The following is a 17504-nucleotide window of genomic DNA, read 5'->3' as shown; positions in this document are numbered from 1 at the left end:
ATTTTAATTAATCTATTACAAAACGAAATGGGAAAAAGAATATATATATATATATATAAAATCCAAAATTCATTGCTTTAACAGGGTTTTGTAGATGCTTTATCTTTGAGATCTCCTCGAGGCCTTCAGAGGCCCTTGCTCTCGTTCTTCTCCGCGAGCTTCGCCATGGCATCCCACACCGAGGGCATCGCCTTGCTATCCATGTACAACGACGAGGAAGATGACGACGAGGAACCGGCCGTACCACCGCCAGAGGACGATGGAGATGGAGATGGTGATGGCGATGGAGGTGGTTCGAAGGAAACCGCTGCCGTCCCCGCACCGCTGTCTGATGGCACACCGACTCCGGAACCTACCCCGCCTGTGGCTCAATTGCGCACCCCTCTTGGCTCCGATGAGGATCCGGACTATTACAAATCCCTAAGGAGCCCCACCCCTCCACCGCTGCCGAAGATCGCCGAATTCCAGTCCCAACCCACTCCGCCTGTCCGTTTGCCTTCGAGTTCTCCTTCGCCCGCTCCTCCGGTTTTGGAGAATTTTGATGGTCGGAGGGCAGCGAAGGGGTCGGTGGCGATCGTGGACTATGCTCACGATGAGATGGCGTTGTCCCCCGAACCGGAGGTATTCTTTTGCCGCTTTGATTTTTTCAGCAATTTTCTTGGTTCAGATTGTTGTTAATACTTTTTTTTTTTCTTTGGACTCTGGTGTTTTGATCTTATGTTTGTTGAGGTATTGGGTTTGTGCAGGATGAGGAGATTGGGAGTGGTGGTCGTGTTTTGATTGAATCTGAGCGTCCGGTGTCGGATGGTGAGCTTATATTGCTCATTTCTAATGTGTTGAACATTGCATTTTGGATTAGATTCATAGTTCTTTCATTTTCATGTTGTAAATTGTATTGGTATATTTCTTGGATGGTAGACTAGGTGTATGTGTTTCAAGATTAACCAGTTTAGTTACTGTGAAAATCTTGATACTTTTCTGGTCTTTTCTTCATATTGAGAAAACCTAAAGTTATGGTTTTAACTGAGTAGATGGTAAATAAAATTTGTTGAGAGCCTGTGGGCATTACAAGGTTGCCAGAGCAGTGAAACATAAGAGAAAGTAAGCAATTTGATTTAATTGCTTATAAAGAGTATTGCCTTTACCGAAAAACATGGATGAATGGATTTCATTTTTTTTTTTTAAATCCTGATGTCAAGGCTTGCTACATATAGCCAACTACTGTGTGCTGTTTATTGATTTATATATATATATATATATTTCAATGTAGCTCGTATGGTTGTTGATTGCTTCATCGTATGCTTGTTGCTTTCTAGGGAACTTTGAGGGTACAACACCATCAGGGGCAGTTTGTTCTTTACCACCAACTGGGCACTCAGCTCCTCCTCAATCATCTGATTTACCTGAACACCTTTCATCCAACACAATGGATTATACTGTTACAGAGCCTGAAGTATCTCAAGACCAATTAGTCACTGTAGCTTCTGCAGAAATGCAAATTGATGTTGATCCATTGAATAGTTTCCTCCCCCCACCACTGACAATTCAGTGCCCTGAGGAATTGCAGGTATGTTTCTGTTAAGTTTAATGGTTGATCAATGATACTTACTCTGTGTAATTATCATTTACATTGTGCTTGCTAGGTAATACTCTTAATACTCGACCTTGATCCATGTAGCCCAATATCCACCGACTCTGAACCATATACTTCAGAGATGGTAGATTCCCTAGTTTGACTTGAATCTTAGTTTCTGTCATTTTAGGTGGATCATAGGATATACTCCTTTTGCAGAGCATTTCTCTTGCATGACTTGCACATGAAGAAAATTACAGCTATTGATGTTCTCTGATGCTGTTTGAGATGTTTATTTAATTTTAACTCAGATAAACTTGGATGGAACCTTTCCTATTGAATAATTTTGTTAAAAAAATGTCAATTGGTAATTTATTTGTGGTGAACTTTACTGTAAGCAATAACTATTCTTGTTGATGTGTCATGGTGTCTGCAAATTTTTTGTTGTTTTCACACATTATATAGGTTTATAGACTACTTGACCTATTTTCAAACTCCAGATCTGCTTGTCTTTTTTGTGTCTCTTTTTCAACCCATAGTTTTCCGGCAAGAGATTTGTTTAGTTTAGATGAGGTTTTATCTGACCATGATGATGATTACGATGCAAATCTTCTCTACTTACAATTAATCTGGAAATTCTTCAAGACGAGGTTTGAATGGACAAATTTAAATGACGATGACATACGTAATGGAAAATTATTCAGGTTGCAATCATGGATTATCTCCTTCTTGTTAATGAAAATTATGGGATTTCACCATCTTTTTTTTAAAACTTATTTTAGCCTATTGTTTTATGGGGTATGAGATATATTTTCTGTTTGGTCATTTCAGGACAAGATAAACAAGTTTCTGGTGTACAAAAAAGCTGGAAAAAGCTTCAATGCTGATTTACGCAACAGAAAGGATTACCGCAATCCTGATTTTTTGCAGCATGCAGTGAGGTACCAAGAAATAGATCAGATAGGGACTTGCTTCAGTAAAGATGTGTTTGACCCTCACGGGTATGACAAAAGTGACTATTTTGATGAAATAGGTAATCCAAATGACATTTTCTTTAAAAATATTTTGTATTTTATTTAAATTCTATATCTGATCTGTTACTGAGGCTTATGAAGTCTATAGTTGCTGGCCTAGTTCTGAATTGTGCATTTTGTAAGTGTGTATTTGATATGTGCAAGCATACCCAATGTGTTTGTATATGATGCTCATGGACATGCATACATGCTTTTGTGGAGGTGTATAGATTGAAGGGTTTTGTGCATTTATTATTTGCAAAAAGTTGATATGTTACATGTAAATCCCCCATGAATTGCAATTACATGTGCATATGCTTCTGGATAACTGTCCATCATCCTCAATCACACTTTTTGAAAGGCTACCTTTTTTACTAAAATGATAAGAACTTTCTCCCTTATAAACCTTTCATCTATTAATGAACATTTTATCTCAGAATAATTCCTTCAGATTAAAAAGCAACTTATATGAATTAGCTATACCTAAATGTTCATTATGCAATTGGGAATCCCTTGTCTAGAAGCATTAAATTTCTCCTCTTGTTGCTTTTGTCCACATTTCCTATTTTGTTGTAAGCTCCATTTCCAGCATCTTTACCACATGTTCTACTTTCTAGAAAAATTTGCCTTATAAAGGTTATAGCTGCACTACAGCAGTAATGTGCTTGGTAGGTTACGTTACTTTAACAACTGACATCGATAATTTTTTTTTTTTCAAATAAATTAAAGAGGCTGACATGAAGCGTGAATTGGAAAGAAAGGAGCAAGAAAGGAAAAAAGCCCAAAAAGTTGATTTTGTTCCTGGAGGCACACAAACTTCTGCAATTACTCAAGCATTAAAGATCAGCGCACAAATCCCAGGTGTGATATTATAATTATATTCTATTCCAGGACAGACTGCATTTTCATGTGTATATACTCCTGTTTTTGTTTGAACAGATATTTTTAATCTTTTCACACATACTTGTTCCTGATTAATCATCATTTGTTGGCTGATATAAGTTGGTGCTATCTCAGGTGTTGTTGCTCCTGGATTACAATCACTTCCTGTGGCTGTTGATGTGATTGCAAAAGATTCCCGGCAGAATAAAAAGTCAAAATGGGATAAGGTTTGCCCTTCTCCTTTGAACATTTTGGCGTGGAACTGAAACAATTGTAACCTGATTTCCCTTTATTGACTATTTCCTGTAGGTTGATGGAGATGTTAAGAATCCACCACTTAGTGGAGCTCAAGATAATTTATCTGCGGTTGGTGTTCATGCAGCCCATTTATCAGCTGCAAATGCTGGTGCTGGATACACAGCATTTGCGTGAGTTTTACTAACACTTTAATTTTACTCAATGTATGCCTGATTAAATTCTAACTTCTTAGTTTGTATTTATGCATATAATGTGGATATGTACACTTGCAGAAATCTGTGATATGACATGGCTTAGTTTTCTCTGTTTTGGTTGATGAGAAAACAACTGGCCTCACTCCATGATTTTTTTATTATTTATTTATTTATTTGGGTAAAGTACCTTTTAACCTCTGCATTTTGATCTTAGGTCACAATTAGCACCTGAGCTCTAAATTTTGGCAATTGAGTATTGCCCAATTCATTTCAATGTGTATCCTCCATCCCTAATTTGCATCAATAGGTTAAATTTTTGTTGTGCTATTTTGACACATGGCTCTACATGGTACCAGGGCAAGGGAAAAATAGTCACAAAGAAAAAAAAACACCAAAAAATTCAAATTACTTGCTGGAATATTGTAAGCTTAAAAGGGTGAAGAGAAACTTCATGAAGATACAACTTTATTGTTGTAAATACAGATTTAGAAAGCACAGAGTTTAGATAAGGTATTATTTTTTCTTAAATTTGAAAGAAGTACTTCAACGAGTTTCTTTTTATGCTTGTAAACTCTAAATTGCATTATTTTTCAAATCATGATTCTGTTACAATGTGAAAAGGATGACTGTGGGAAGTCTTCAAATACCTACTTATCTTTGCTTTTTAGGCTTTTATGCATTGTTGTAATAGAGCTTACACTTTACCAGCATTAAATAAAGGCACTCACTTTACAAGTATTTAAATAAAAGGTTCTTAAGTTTGTATTTCACCATAGCTGGTTCAGGTGCGCAACATACATCTTGTGAGAAAAGAAATGGTACATTAAAGTTTCTGTTTATAATTTAAGAAGAAAAATTAACACCGTGTAGACTCCACACTTTACAAATCTCTGTTCGTTTAGTCCTTCTAGTTTACAATTTTCCATTTGAACCTTATATTTTCCATGATTTTTTTTTTTTGCTTAAAATATTCTTCAAAGTAATTAAATTGTTTTAGTGTATGTATATATTTATATGTAGTAGGCAATTTTACCCTTGCTTGGGTGCAACTGGGGCTGCCATGTGTCTAGCCAAGTCAACCAGAAAAGGGCCTGCGATGGTAATTTGGATGGAGGATGTTGCAATGAACAGGAAATACAAGTAGATGAGCTAGTTGTGAACTGTGATTAAAATATAGGGTTGAAAAAGTAATTTACACTTGGTTTTTCTATTCACTTGGAATTGAATTAATTTTGTTAGATTGAAAAGTTTACCTGATGGAGCTAGACTCTGGGGTCTAGAACATACTTCTTTTAAAGATAAAATAAAATTTTATCTTTTGACTTATTTTTGCTGCTTATTTTCCTTATTTGCTTTCTTTATTAATCTCAACCCCTCAACCATTAAAGAACAAATTTTACTCTCTTGTTTTAAAATCCTTTATCCTTTTCTCATTCTATTTTCCATCTTTTCTTTCATCAATAATAGACTAAAAGGTTTATATGATGTGTAGCATGGCAAAAATTCAGCAAATTTTTTTGCACTTGGTTACTTGAGAGGTTGATTTGATCCTGGAAAACCTTAGCCTAACTCAAGGTCATGCAGTGAGTCCAGAGTCGGTTACTTCCTATAATGAGGATCTGCAACATCTTAATGCTTCATTGAGTCATCATCATTTTCATGACGATAGATAAATCAGCGTATGTTCCTTGTTTAGAAGTTTCCAGGTTCTCTTGCTTCTTTTACTTTCTGCAGCTTTGCAGCGGATCTTTTTAATTTAGATCTACTGCCTAATACATGTCTTCCCCAAGTTAAAACCTTGTCTTGTTTAGGTTTTTGGTTTGCATGGGTAATTACTTTTTCCAGGTGAAAAACTTAAAACTATAATTATTCTGCATTTTCACCTTGGTTCATGTTCCTTCAAACAATTGTGCTTTGTTTTTTGGTTGCAGGCAGCAAAAGAGAAGAGAAGCTGAAGATAAAAGATCAAGCGAGAGAAAGTTTGAGAGAAGATCATGACTATTCACCTGATCATCAGCAAAAGGGCTTTCATGTGGTTGCATGGTAGGTATCATAGTAGTCATAATCTAACCAATTTTCACAACAGATCATCACTAGAATTAAGAGTGCCATATAACTGATTATGAAATTTTCTTTGTTGTCCTTTGTTATTATGTCTTGAGAGCAATATGTTCTTGCAAAATCGATTCAAAAGATCAGACTTCGAGAAATTTCCTTACTGATCTAAGAATGAACTCAATATAATAGCAAGCTGCATTGCTGGTGAATATCTCCTTCATGAGTGTTTTAAGGTTCACATGCTGTCATTATTTATCAAATTGTTCCGTGTAAATGATCTATTTCTGTTTTTTATTCCAATTTCTTCTTTAATTACTATTGTCACATAACTTTGTAGCCCATCTCGTTATTGAGGTCTACTGCATGATCATTTATTTTTTTAGTCATGTTCATGTGAAACATTTGAACTTTAATTAGTCCGCTGTTTCACCTTGGTTCAAGCTCCTAATAATTTCACTCTTTTCACTGTTACATGCAGCAAAGAGGAAGAGAAGCTGGGAAAGATAAATTTGTGAAACTTTGACAAAAAATGACAATGACCTAATTCTAGTTTCTGGTCATCATCAAAAGAGACACATTCACTCAGTTATCTTGGTTTTGTATGATAGTAGTCATGTTCTAACCCATTCTCACGGTTACATATTTTTATCTTTTATCTTTTATCTTTTAATTTTAAGCATCAACGTGTGCTTGTATGATAGAATTATACTCAATATGACAGAGCATATACTGATTAATGCATGACATTATTTCATGAATGAGAACATTTAAATGTATTAAAAGAGGTTTCTGGTATTGAACTCACAACTTTTCGAGCATGAGGGCAATGAAATACCAGTTCTCGGTGTTACTTTGAATTTTTAAGTCTCAAATATTATTTTTATGAAGTTGAATATATATATATATATATATATATATATAATACATGGATGAAAATGTGCTTTTTTTTTCTTAAAAATAATTATATCAGTTTTAAAAAAATAAATAAATAAATAAATAAATCTGCAAGTATTTTTTAGATATATACTATATGCATGAAATTATTATTCTATCATTATTCTGAGTGCAGTGAGGTTTGGACCGGTATTGACAGAATACGAATATTTTATATAGAACATTTTATATAGAAGATCTAGTATTAATACATCAAAAGGCCAGTTTTTTGATAAAAAATATATATATATATATATTCACAAGTTTTTTTATTTTTATGTTTTTTTCATATAGAACGCCCAGATGGAAACAAATCACCCATCTTTTCCATGTTTTTGACGTTCATTTTGAGAGAGCTTGTCAGGTTGGCAAAACCTTAATAGCATTAAGTAGTACACAATCAGTGTTGTGTAGGGTAGGGTGTTACCCTACATTATAAGATAAGGACATGAATGCTGATAAAGACTTGGAATAATAAGGTTTGGTCCCAGACTAAGTATCTTGATTGATAAGGCTGATGTAATAATAATACTTTTCCAGCATGAACCGAAAGTTAAGAATCTCTACAAATAATTCAAAGTTGAATGATGGTCCCACATTTCTACTACAATTCTTTCCTTGTATCATACCTTATTAAAGTGTTGAGGTTCCTCCCTTTTTAGTATCCTTTGTCTCTGTTTCTGAGAGGGAGACCCTGATCCTAATCTAATCTAATCTAATCTCTAATTATGATTCTAATCAAATCTTAACTTTTCTTTTTGTGTTATTTAACTTTTGTCTCATCATGTAATTATTAAGTTTGAATTGAGGTTTATAAATAGATTGTATATATATATATATATATATATATATATTAACTGTAGAATTTTCTTATACTGTTAACTGGATTCTTATAAAATATATATATTAACTTTAATTTCTTTTCCTAAAGTACTTTTCAGAGACAATAAAGCAGCTTTTCATTTGAATATGTAATTCTTGAGAAGCCTTTGGGTATTTACTATTTAGTATTTACAATATGTCTGAATGAAAAAAAAAAAATATATATATATATATATAATAATAATAATAATAAATGGAATATTTGGTTTACAAGCCATAAGGATTTATAGTGAATTGGATTGAGGATTTATGAAAGAAAGTAAAAAAGACTGCTAAAGAGGGCTAAAAGTAAACTTTTATTTTGTTTAGATAATTTTTTTAAAATTTAATGAAAGTAAATAAATGCTTAACTCTGGCTGTGTAATACCCTCAATATATAATTTTAAATAACAATAATACCTTCAATTTTTTAATTAATTATAGAACCTTAATTTATAATAAAGGTACAATAGGTGGATTATTCAAAGAAAAACTCAATACTTCTTTTTCTTTTATTTTTAGATCAAAATTGTATATAATAATAATAATATTTTTGAATTATTATTATTATTATTATTGTTGTTTTTTTGACTAATAAATTTTATGGGAGTAGATAATGAGAGCCTTATAAAAGAATGGACCTCTAAAATTGGTGTATTTTTTTACATATACAAGAGTTTGAACTCAAACAAATTTATTTAAACAACCCAAACCAGCTATCACTTTGGATGAACTTTTCTTTCGTTCTTAAATAAACATTTTGATTTTAATAATTGGTGTTTGAAAAATAGTTTTATATTTTTACCAACAATACACGTAACCAAACTTAAACTATCACGATTTGTTTTTTAATTAGAATATCATCTATATATATATATATATTGTACTATGTATCCTAACCAAGTAAATTTTCACATGGACAAACCTAACCCTGAATATTATTATAAACAAAATCAGATTCCCACACAACAAACGTTTGTGAATATTATATAATTATTACATATCTGAAATAGAAAAATAAAAAAAGAAAGAAAGAAAGAAAGAATATTACTTGAGACATTTGAAAGTAGAAAAAGCGGCCAACAAACAAACATTGACAGTGTGAGTAACATGTTAGAACAAAAGAACATCATTTTACTTATATGAACTGTATTTATTTATTTATTTATTTATTTATTTATTGGATAGTGTGAAGATGAAATGGTGGGGTTGCACCATGCATAGCTTTCTCTTTTCTCAGAGATTTAATAAATATTTAAGTATTAAAAAAAAAATGCATGCAAATGAGGGTTATTTTGGCTTAGCATGGAGAAATGTGGACGTTGAGGGGGAGATTCCTTTGTATGTACTTCATGCTGTTGCTGACTCATCCTCCCCCATTTTTATAACATTTTCATTTAACTTTCACCGGAACTTTTGTTGTTGCATGGATAAAAAGATTAAAAAATAATAATAATAATTTTAGCTTTTTCTGCAGTCTTATGTCCCTTGATTCTTAAGAGGTCTTTTCTCTGTTACAACATGTTTTCAGAAAACTGCTTTCACTTTGGGGTGGATGACATGGGTGAGCTTATTTTTCTTGGTTTTAACTTTTAATAGAAGCCTTTATAAATTTTTTTTAGTAGTTAATTTTTTTTATGAGCTTTCAATTTAAATAAGTGGGTTTTCTCAAAAGTTTAATTTACTTTTTTTTTAATGATTAACTTTTGAAACCCTCCATTTTAAACAAGTGATTTGTGGATTTTTTTTTTTAAGTAAAGTTTTTTTTTTGAAACATGAATAAGTGAATAAATCATGTTCATTGAAAAAATTGAGAGTGACAAAAAAGTAAATAGAATAGATAGATCACTAGTAGAGATGGAGACTGGGATACAACAAGCACATAAATAGTAAAAATAAATTGGGAATAAATGAAGAACATAAAAGATCATCTTCTCTCGTTGATCGCCTGACTTGAGTTGATGTAAAAAAACTCTAAACTATGCTTTTAAGTAAGTCACTATAAATATATATTTTGTTTATTAAATTTGGAAAAAGAATTTAAGGAAATGTATTTATGACTTTGGACATTGGCTGGATGTGTATATGTATATATATATATATTATCATCCAAGGAAAAAAAATGTATATATATATATATATATATTAAAGGACCATGTATGCTAATCCAACCCATTTATCACTAATGGGAAGAAGAAAAATATTAATTTGATGAAAAGCCATCATGGACACCTTATTTAGCTGTTAATCATTAAGTCAACTGTCAACCCCTCAACCTCCTGCATATGGATCAAATGCTTTACAGTTCAACCATAGTGATAGTGGCCCTGTATTTTTATGAATTTATTTAAAAAATTAGTTAAATAAAGCAAATATATTAATAATATGTATTTTTTTTGACAAATACGATACGTATGGATTGAGAATTGGTCATCCAATCAGGCTTAATGCTAGCTGCAAACCTAACACTAGAGATTTGTTAGCATCACTTATGTCTAGCAGAATTTGAACTCAAAATATTTGAATGTTACATACCATGCTTTTTGCAGTAGGTTAATGCGGAGTATAAAATCTTTTGGCAACAATATTTCTTTCCAAGTAATTAATTGCTTGTCCATCTCATTTTCTTCATTCAACCAAACATAGCAGTACACGAAAATAGGAATTGCAATGTTTCTTTAATAAAGTAAAAATTGTCGCATGATTACTTCTATTTGTATTTTGTAGTTATTTGTTGTTTGTTGTTTGTTTGTTGTTTTTACGTGATCACTTTTGAGCAACCATTTCAATTATTCAGCAAATTAAACCTTTTAATGATGACCATTTTGTAAATATTCCATGGCGAGGGATGTATTTTGGTAAAATTACTAAAAACTTATTGTATATTTTTATTCTAATAATATTGTCTCTCTATTTTTTTTAATTGTTTTTATAATTTTATCTTTAGGTTTCTTTTTCAATTAGATCGTATGTTGTTAATATTTTAATATAATACTAAAAAAACTCTAGCACACAAGGCAACATTAGTTGTAATTGCTTATGCTCCTCAATGATAGCGGACTACGTTATGCTTTCAGTAAAGCCCTTTGGATGGGCATGGGGCTGGGGAATCCCCGTCTTCCGCGGGGATCCTCCTCGTTTAGGACGGGGAATCCACGGTTTCCTCCCCCGCAGGGGCGGGAGTGAGAGAATAAAAGTTCCCCAATCACTGTAGCGGGGTGGGGGTGGAGAGTGATCTCCCCACCCCGCAGAGCCCCCGCCCCAAAATATTATATATATATATATATATATATATATTTGTTGAAATAAAAAAAAAATATATAATATAATACAATGTTTGTTATTAGTAATGATTAGTCTCAATTAATATCTAATTTAATGGATTTTTTTTTTCCTTAGATTATTGGATTTTTGTAAGAAGTGTGTTAAAATAAAAATTAGAAAATATATAATATAATATCATGTTTGTTATTAATAAAGATGAGTTTTAATTGGTATCTAAGATTCTAAGTCCATGAATTTAAACATCAGATTAGTGGATTGTTTTTTTTTAAAAAAATTATGTTTAGAGTCCGGGGTGGGGATCCCTGCCCCGTGGGGTGGGGAGTGGGGCATCCTCCTCCCCGATTCCCCAATTGGGGCGGGGACGGGGAATCCCCGCCCAAGATGGGGGAGTGAGTGGGGAGATACTCCCCGTCCCCGCTCCGCTCCATGCCCATCCTTATTTGGAAGGGTCACTGTCTTCTCAAAGTGAAAGCCTTTCTTTTTGGCTAACCATGCACAACAAAATCCTCTCATAAACAATTCTGGTCAAACGGAGTTGTAACCGTATTGCGACTAGCACATGTATCCTTTGCTATGCTGCTGAGGAAGACAATGAACATCTCTTGTTTTTGTGCTCTTTCTCAATCATGATCTTGGCCCATTTTGTGGTGCTTTTTGGGGGCTGCTTTGTCTCCATCCCTTGGGGAGGTTTGGACCTTTTGGGGGATGAAAGAAGGGATTCATTCTAAGCATTTGGTCACCTTCTTATTCGGATAGTCTGTTGGGCTATTTGGGCTGAACGCAATCGGCATATATTTTCTTTTCCTGTTTTAGACTTTCATCTCAATTATTTGTAAAACTGACCACTTGCTTTTTGCTTGGATTGATACAATCCCCTGATCTGCCTCGAGCTCTTCTCAAGGAGTGCATCCCTGTGATTAAGCGTAGTTTGACCTTTGCGGTCCCTAGGATTCCGGATTCCGGATCCCCAACTCAACCGACTCCAACAAGTGAACTTGAAAACCTTCTTAGTTGATAAGCACCGGGTTCTGGACCCTAGACCCCCGACTCAGCCAGCTTTCGGCTCGAGAGCCTAATGAACCCCCTCTATCTGCTCCAATTTAGTTTAATCCTCCCAGGCTCCCAGCGACTCATCACCCTTCTCTTGGATGATGCCTTCCTTTCCTTTCTCCTATCTTGTTTGTTCTCCTGATCTTTACCTCCGGTGACCGGGTCCTTTTTGCTTTATTTTGCTGTTTTATGGCTTTTGTTTCCTCTCTTTTTTTTTATAATGAATTTATGGTTTATCCTGTCTTTTTCAAAAAAATAAAAATAAATTATACTTACTTTAGTCTAGAAACTAGAGGGTTTTACTTGCCCTTTTTGCTCCCAATCACAAGTGTAAAGGTGTATGTGTGAGGACATTGTGGAGGTGTCATGAGGGAAATGCGAGTTCGTAAAATTTATTTAATTTAGATTTAAAAAGTTTTAATTTTTTAAAATATTTTGAAATTTAATAAATTTGAAGGATCTTTCGAAAATTTTAAAAAAATAGATGAAGTTACCATTACTTTTCTCATTTATGTTTTACTTAAAAACTCTAAATAAAAAAAAAATTGTTGTATGACCAACAATTCATTATTTGGCAAATATCTCATATTCACAATATTTACTTTCAGCAAATACAAAACAAATTAATGTTTATTACAAAAATTAATTATATAAATAAATTAGGTCAACAGTCTTTTAGCTCATTAACACCAAATCCCTATGTATGAGTAAGATCACGAGCATGACTTTCCACTGACACAAAGTGGAGACGCGTGATATAATTAAAAAATCTACGTATAATTTTGACATTTGTTTTGTTTACTCATATTTATTTAAAATAAATAAATAAATAGATGGGAACAAAACAATTTTTAATATACTTTTATTTCTTCCCACTTTCAAAAGCAAAAAAAAAAACCATCAAGTAGGATGAACCATTTTAATCCAAACACGATTTATTTTTAAAAATAAGTATTAACAAATACATGGATTCAAAAGTTAACCAGGCAAGTCAAAAAGTAACCTTTTAAATATTGAGATAATTCTTCTAAACATTTCACCAAAAGTACAAATAAAAAAAGAAGAAGAAGAAGAAGTAAATACAAAAAGTTTGAAGGAGATAAATGCAAAAGAAGCAGAACAGAATCCAAACCCAAGTCTCCAGAGTTGAAACTTGAAAACAATGTCCTGAAGGCTGAAAGAGAAACAGCAGCATCTCTCAACTACTAAAACAATCACAAACCAAACTACAATCAAAGCCTGCTAAAGAATTCATAATATATATAGAGAGTGAGTGGATTCTCATGCTAAAGAAGTAATCTTGTGAATGCCCCACAAGAATTTTCAGAGCCTCATGTCTTCTTGTCTTCTACTGCAAATTGGTTCCATGACCCACACACACTTTAAAGATAAAAAAGGTAAGATGAAAAATCAAACATGCATTCAATGCAGTCTTTGGACTCTCTATATATGAATATCTTTATATATCTATTTATATAAGTATCACCATTAACAAGGAAGCACACAAAGTTACCAGCTTTTACTCTTTGAGAGAAGGAAGAGGGTGTCAGTCACAACTCACAACTCACAAGAGTGTCCTGCACCACCCAACGGTAACTTCCTCCATTTGCCGGAAGTTTTCTATTGTTTCAAAGGTGAGGGGCATTTTGGGCAGGAGAAAACCAACGGCCCTTTTCACATTGAGACATCTCAAGGAATAAATAGAGGGAGAGAAAAAGAGAGAGAGAGAAAGAGAGACTCTGTGGGTGGGTGGCAAAGGGCCTTTTTCTTTTTGTCAATCTTTGCCTTCTTTGTGTACATCTCTTTGCATAGAGTGACACCTCTTTGCTTCTCATCCTCATCCATTCATAGTTTCAATCGTCTATCTCTTCTTGTTCTTCTTCTCGCTTGCTTGCTTTTGTTGATTGGTTTTGGTGATCTTGTTATCATCTCATTGGGATTCTCTGTCTGGGATTGAAGGATTAAAGGTTTAAGCTTTCTATCTGTGGTTTTGATTTGGTTTGCTGTTTGTTTTGGTGTTATTCCCATTGGGACTGTCAATAACTGAGGTGGAAAGAGGATATAAAGCTTAAAGATTCAAGCTTTCTGAATGGTTTTGGTTGTCGGTGGGGTTGTTTCCCTGTTTTTGATCTTATTCACAGCATAAATCCCAACTTGGTTCTTCTTATCACATTGAAATTGTCAATTAGTGAGTTTGAAAGCAGGGAAAATAAAGTTCAAAGATTCAGTCTTTTTCTCCATATCCTCTGCATAAACCCCAACTTGTTTCTTCTTCTCTGAGGTGATAAACATTGAAAAAAAGCACAAAGATTCAATCTTTTCCTCTTTACTGACATAGCGAATTGTGATCTTCTCGTTTGAATGAGAATTTCAGTTTCAGAAGTGAAGAAAAGGGGAATATAGTTGATAAAAATCAAAGCTTTTTTTCCAGTTTGTATCTCATTTTCCTCTGTTTCAGTGTTCAGAGTTGGACAGATGGCAGACATCAAACCAGAGGAGATCACTCATCCACCCATGGACCAGCTCCAGGGCTTTGAGTATTGCATCGACTCCAATCCATCTTGGGGTATGCTTGTTTTCTATTGAATTTTTGTTGATGATACTCTTTAAATCTCAAAACGTAGTTCATATATTTGCCTATCCTTCTGTATGTGTTGCAGGAGAAGCCGTTGTTTTGGGATTTCAGCATTACATACTTGCCTTAGGAACTGCAGTAATGATCCCAAGTTTTTTAGTTCCCTTAATGGGTGGCACTGATGTAAGATTGAATTCCTTTCAAATTCACCTTCAGTTTGTTCTGTGAATTCTTCATAATTGATTCATCATTCATTTCTAGTTGTCACTTAATAGCTAGAAATCAATTGTGACTATTTCTGTGCACAAATTAGAGTTGCATCATTTAATCAAGTGTTTTCTCTTGCTAAATGTAGGGTGACAAGGTGCGAGTAGTGCAGACATTGTTGTTTGTGGGAGGTATAAACACTTTGCTGCAGACTCTCTTCGGCACTCGCCTTCCGACTGTGATCGGTGGCTCCTATGCCTTCATAGTCCCCATCATCTCCATAATTCAGGACTCATCCTTTAGAGATATACCAGATGGCCATGAGGTACTCAACTTCGCTAAACAATGGCCGGCCTTTCTTCGCTTACTAACTAGCCGTTTAATGCAGAGGTTCCTCCAAACCATAAGAGCAATTCAAGGAGCCTTGATTGTTGCTTCTAGCATTCAAATCATTCTAGGATACAGTCAGTTATGGGGCATTTGCTCAAGGTTTACTACATCTAACTCTCTTACACCATGCCAATGCACTAGCTCTACATTGGCTTAATGTGATTCTCTATGTTAATGTAAACAGATTTTTCAGTCCACTTGGAATGGTTCCGGTTGTTGCCGCAGTTGGCTTTGGCCTTTTCAATCGAGGATTTCCTGTGGTATCATATCACTTCTATCTTACAATTCGGTCTTTTGCAAACTATGTATTATGCCAGAGCTCATATTGTCTTGTAAATATCAGGTAGGAAAGTGTGTGGAAATCGGAGTTCCAATGCTTATCCTATTCGTTGCGTTCTCTCAGGTATAAGACTACTTGCTTTTGATTTATCATTGTGCCTGGATTTCGTATTTTCTTATGCTCTTCCATCTTTTTAATCAGTATCTGAAGCATATACATACAAGGCGTGTGCCATTATTGGAGAGGTTTGCACTACTTGCAGCCACTGCAATCATCTGGCTCTATGCCCACCTGCTAACTGTGGGCGGTGCATACAAACACAGTCCTCCGCTCACTCAATCACATTGCCGCACGGACCGTGCCAATCTTATCTCCGCTGCTCCATGGTTAGCAATAATTCAATCCATCATTGTCGGCTTTTTTTATCACCAAGCTAAAGTTTGTGCCATCCACCATTTTCAGGATAAAGATTCCGTATCCACTGCAGTGGGGCGCGCCAACATTTGATGCTGGACATTCCTTCGGAATGATGGCTGCCGTGCTAGTTTCTTTAATTGAGGTAACTATAATTGACATGTGTTTGGTCGAGGAATTGACACTGCAACTTAATCAAACTGCTTTATTCTTGTGCATAGTCGACAGGGGCCTACAAAGGCTGCAGCTCGACTAGCGAGTGCTACACCACCGCCTGCTCACGTGCTCAGTCGAGGCATCGGCTGGCAGGTTTGTTGTTGGAACTTTTTTTCTCATCACTCGATGTTCATGCATTTAATATTTATTGGAAATCATTTGATCAGGGGATAGGAATTCTACTAGATGGACTCTTTGGCACATGCACTGGCTCAACCGTCTCTGTGTAAGCTGTTCTACTGCATGTTATCCTAAATTATGCTTGATGGAATGATTTTATTTATACTGAAAACTACTACAAACTATACTGATAATAAAAACAGAGAGAATGTGGGGCTTCTGGGAGCAACCAGAGTCGGGAGCCGCAGAGTTGTTCAAATATCTGCTGGTTTTATGATATTCTTCTCTATGTTAGGTTCGTGTCTAAATCTCACAACCAAGAAATACATACATGTGAGAATTTTATATATCGCGTATTTTCTCTACAGGAAAATTTGGAGCTCTGTTTGCATCAATACCGTTCCCGATATTTGCTGCAGTCTATTGTGTATTGTTCGGTCTTGTTGGTATGTGTGTTGTGTTTTGTCAATACGATGATCAATCTGTTTATTATTATGTATTGGTTCTAAAATTTTTGTTGCATTTGCCCGTTCCAGCGGCCGTAGGCCTCTCGTTTTTGCAGTTCACTAACATGAACTCAATGCGCAACCTTTTCATCACCGGCGTGTCCCTGTTCCTTGGTCTCTCTATTCCCGAATACTTCTTCAGCTACACCCAATCTGCTCGCCATGGACCTGCACACACAGATGCTGGATGGGTTTGTTACTACTAACCTTCATATGTCGTTTCAATGACTTTATCGAATGAATACAAACTAACTAATTCTTCGAATAACAGTTCAATGACTTCATAAACACCATTTTCTCGTCACCGCCAACTGTTGCACTGATCGTGGCTGTCTTCCTCGACAACACTCTTGAGTTCAAGGACACCGCAAGGGATAGAGGAATGCCATGGTGGGCCAGATTCCGAACTTTCAAAGGTGATAGCAGGAATGAAGAGTTCTACACTCTTCCTTTCAACCTAAACCGCTTCTTTCCTCCATCTTGATCGAAAAATCATCGACAAAGTCTTACAGCAAAGCAAATGACGATCGGTCGCAGAAAGTGTCGGAATTAATTTGTTTATGTTTTGTATTCCTTGGATCGTTATGCAATAAAAACTTTATTTTTATTCTTTCCCCCTACACTACTGATCTAAGTTTCAGAAGAAATCATGATTCAGTTTGAACAAGAAACAATGATGACATTGAATG

At 34.7% G+C, this 17504-nt stretch overlaps 2 protein-coding genes across 3 annotated transcripts; both read left to right on the top strand.

Moving 5' to 3' along the window:
- The first annotated feature begins 88 nt into the window (after window positions 1-88).
- On the top strand, window positions 89-6778 carry LOC120253147. Of its 2 annotated transcripts, none has more exons than XM_039261448.1 (9): window positions 89-621; window positions 747-807; window positions 1317-1567; window positions 2405-2606; window positions 3316-3447; window positions 3604-3695; window positions 3778-3896; window positions 5856-5963; window positions 6457-6778. In XM_039261448.1, exons 1-9 carry the CDS (start codon window positions 166-168, stop codon window positions 6491-6493), a joined length of 1458 nt encoding a protein of 485 aa, XP_039117382.1. In that variant the 5' UTR covers window positions 89-165; the 3' UTR covers window positions 6494-6778. The 2 variants fall into 2 exon arrangements, with proteins under 2 accessions (XP_039117382.1, XP_039117383.1); XM_039261449.1 differs by having other exon boundaries at window positions 5852-5963.
- Window positions 6779-13815: 7037 nt separating this feature from the next.
- LOC120253085 (nucleobase-ascorbate transporter 2-like) lies at window positions 13816-17427 on the top strand. The gene is given in 16 exon segments (XM_039261359.1): window positions 13816-14388; window positions 14566-14673; window positions 14768-14865; window positions 15038-15214; window positions 15278-15378; window positions 15464-15539; window positions 15623-15682; window positions 15761-15945; window positions 16022-16118; window positions 16195-16209; window positions 16211-16282; window positions 16357-16415; window positions 16513-16604; window positions 16678-16755; window positions 16846-17006; window positions 17087-17427. Coding segments are annotated over 15 exon segments (1575 nt in total). The 5' UTR covers window positions 13816-14388; window positions 14566-14582; the 3' UTR covers window positions 17300-17427.
- The last annotated feature ends 77 nt before the right edge of the window (window positions 17428-17504 follow it).

Source organism: Dioscorea cayenensis, chromosome 26 (genome assembly GCF_009730915.1).
Source record: "Dioscorea cayenensis subsp. rotundata cultivar TDr96_F1 chromosome 26, TDr96_F1_v2_PseudoChromosome.rev07_lg8_w22 25.fasta, whole genome shotgun sequence".
Classification (NCBI taxonomy): Eukaryota; Viridiplantae; Streptophyta; class Magnoliopsida; order Dioscoreales; family Dioscoreaceae; genus Dioscorea; species Dioscorea cayenensis.
The sequence above is the reverse complement of the archived record's forward strand: the minus strand, read 5'-3'. Positions and strand labels throughout refer to the sequence as shown.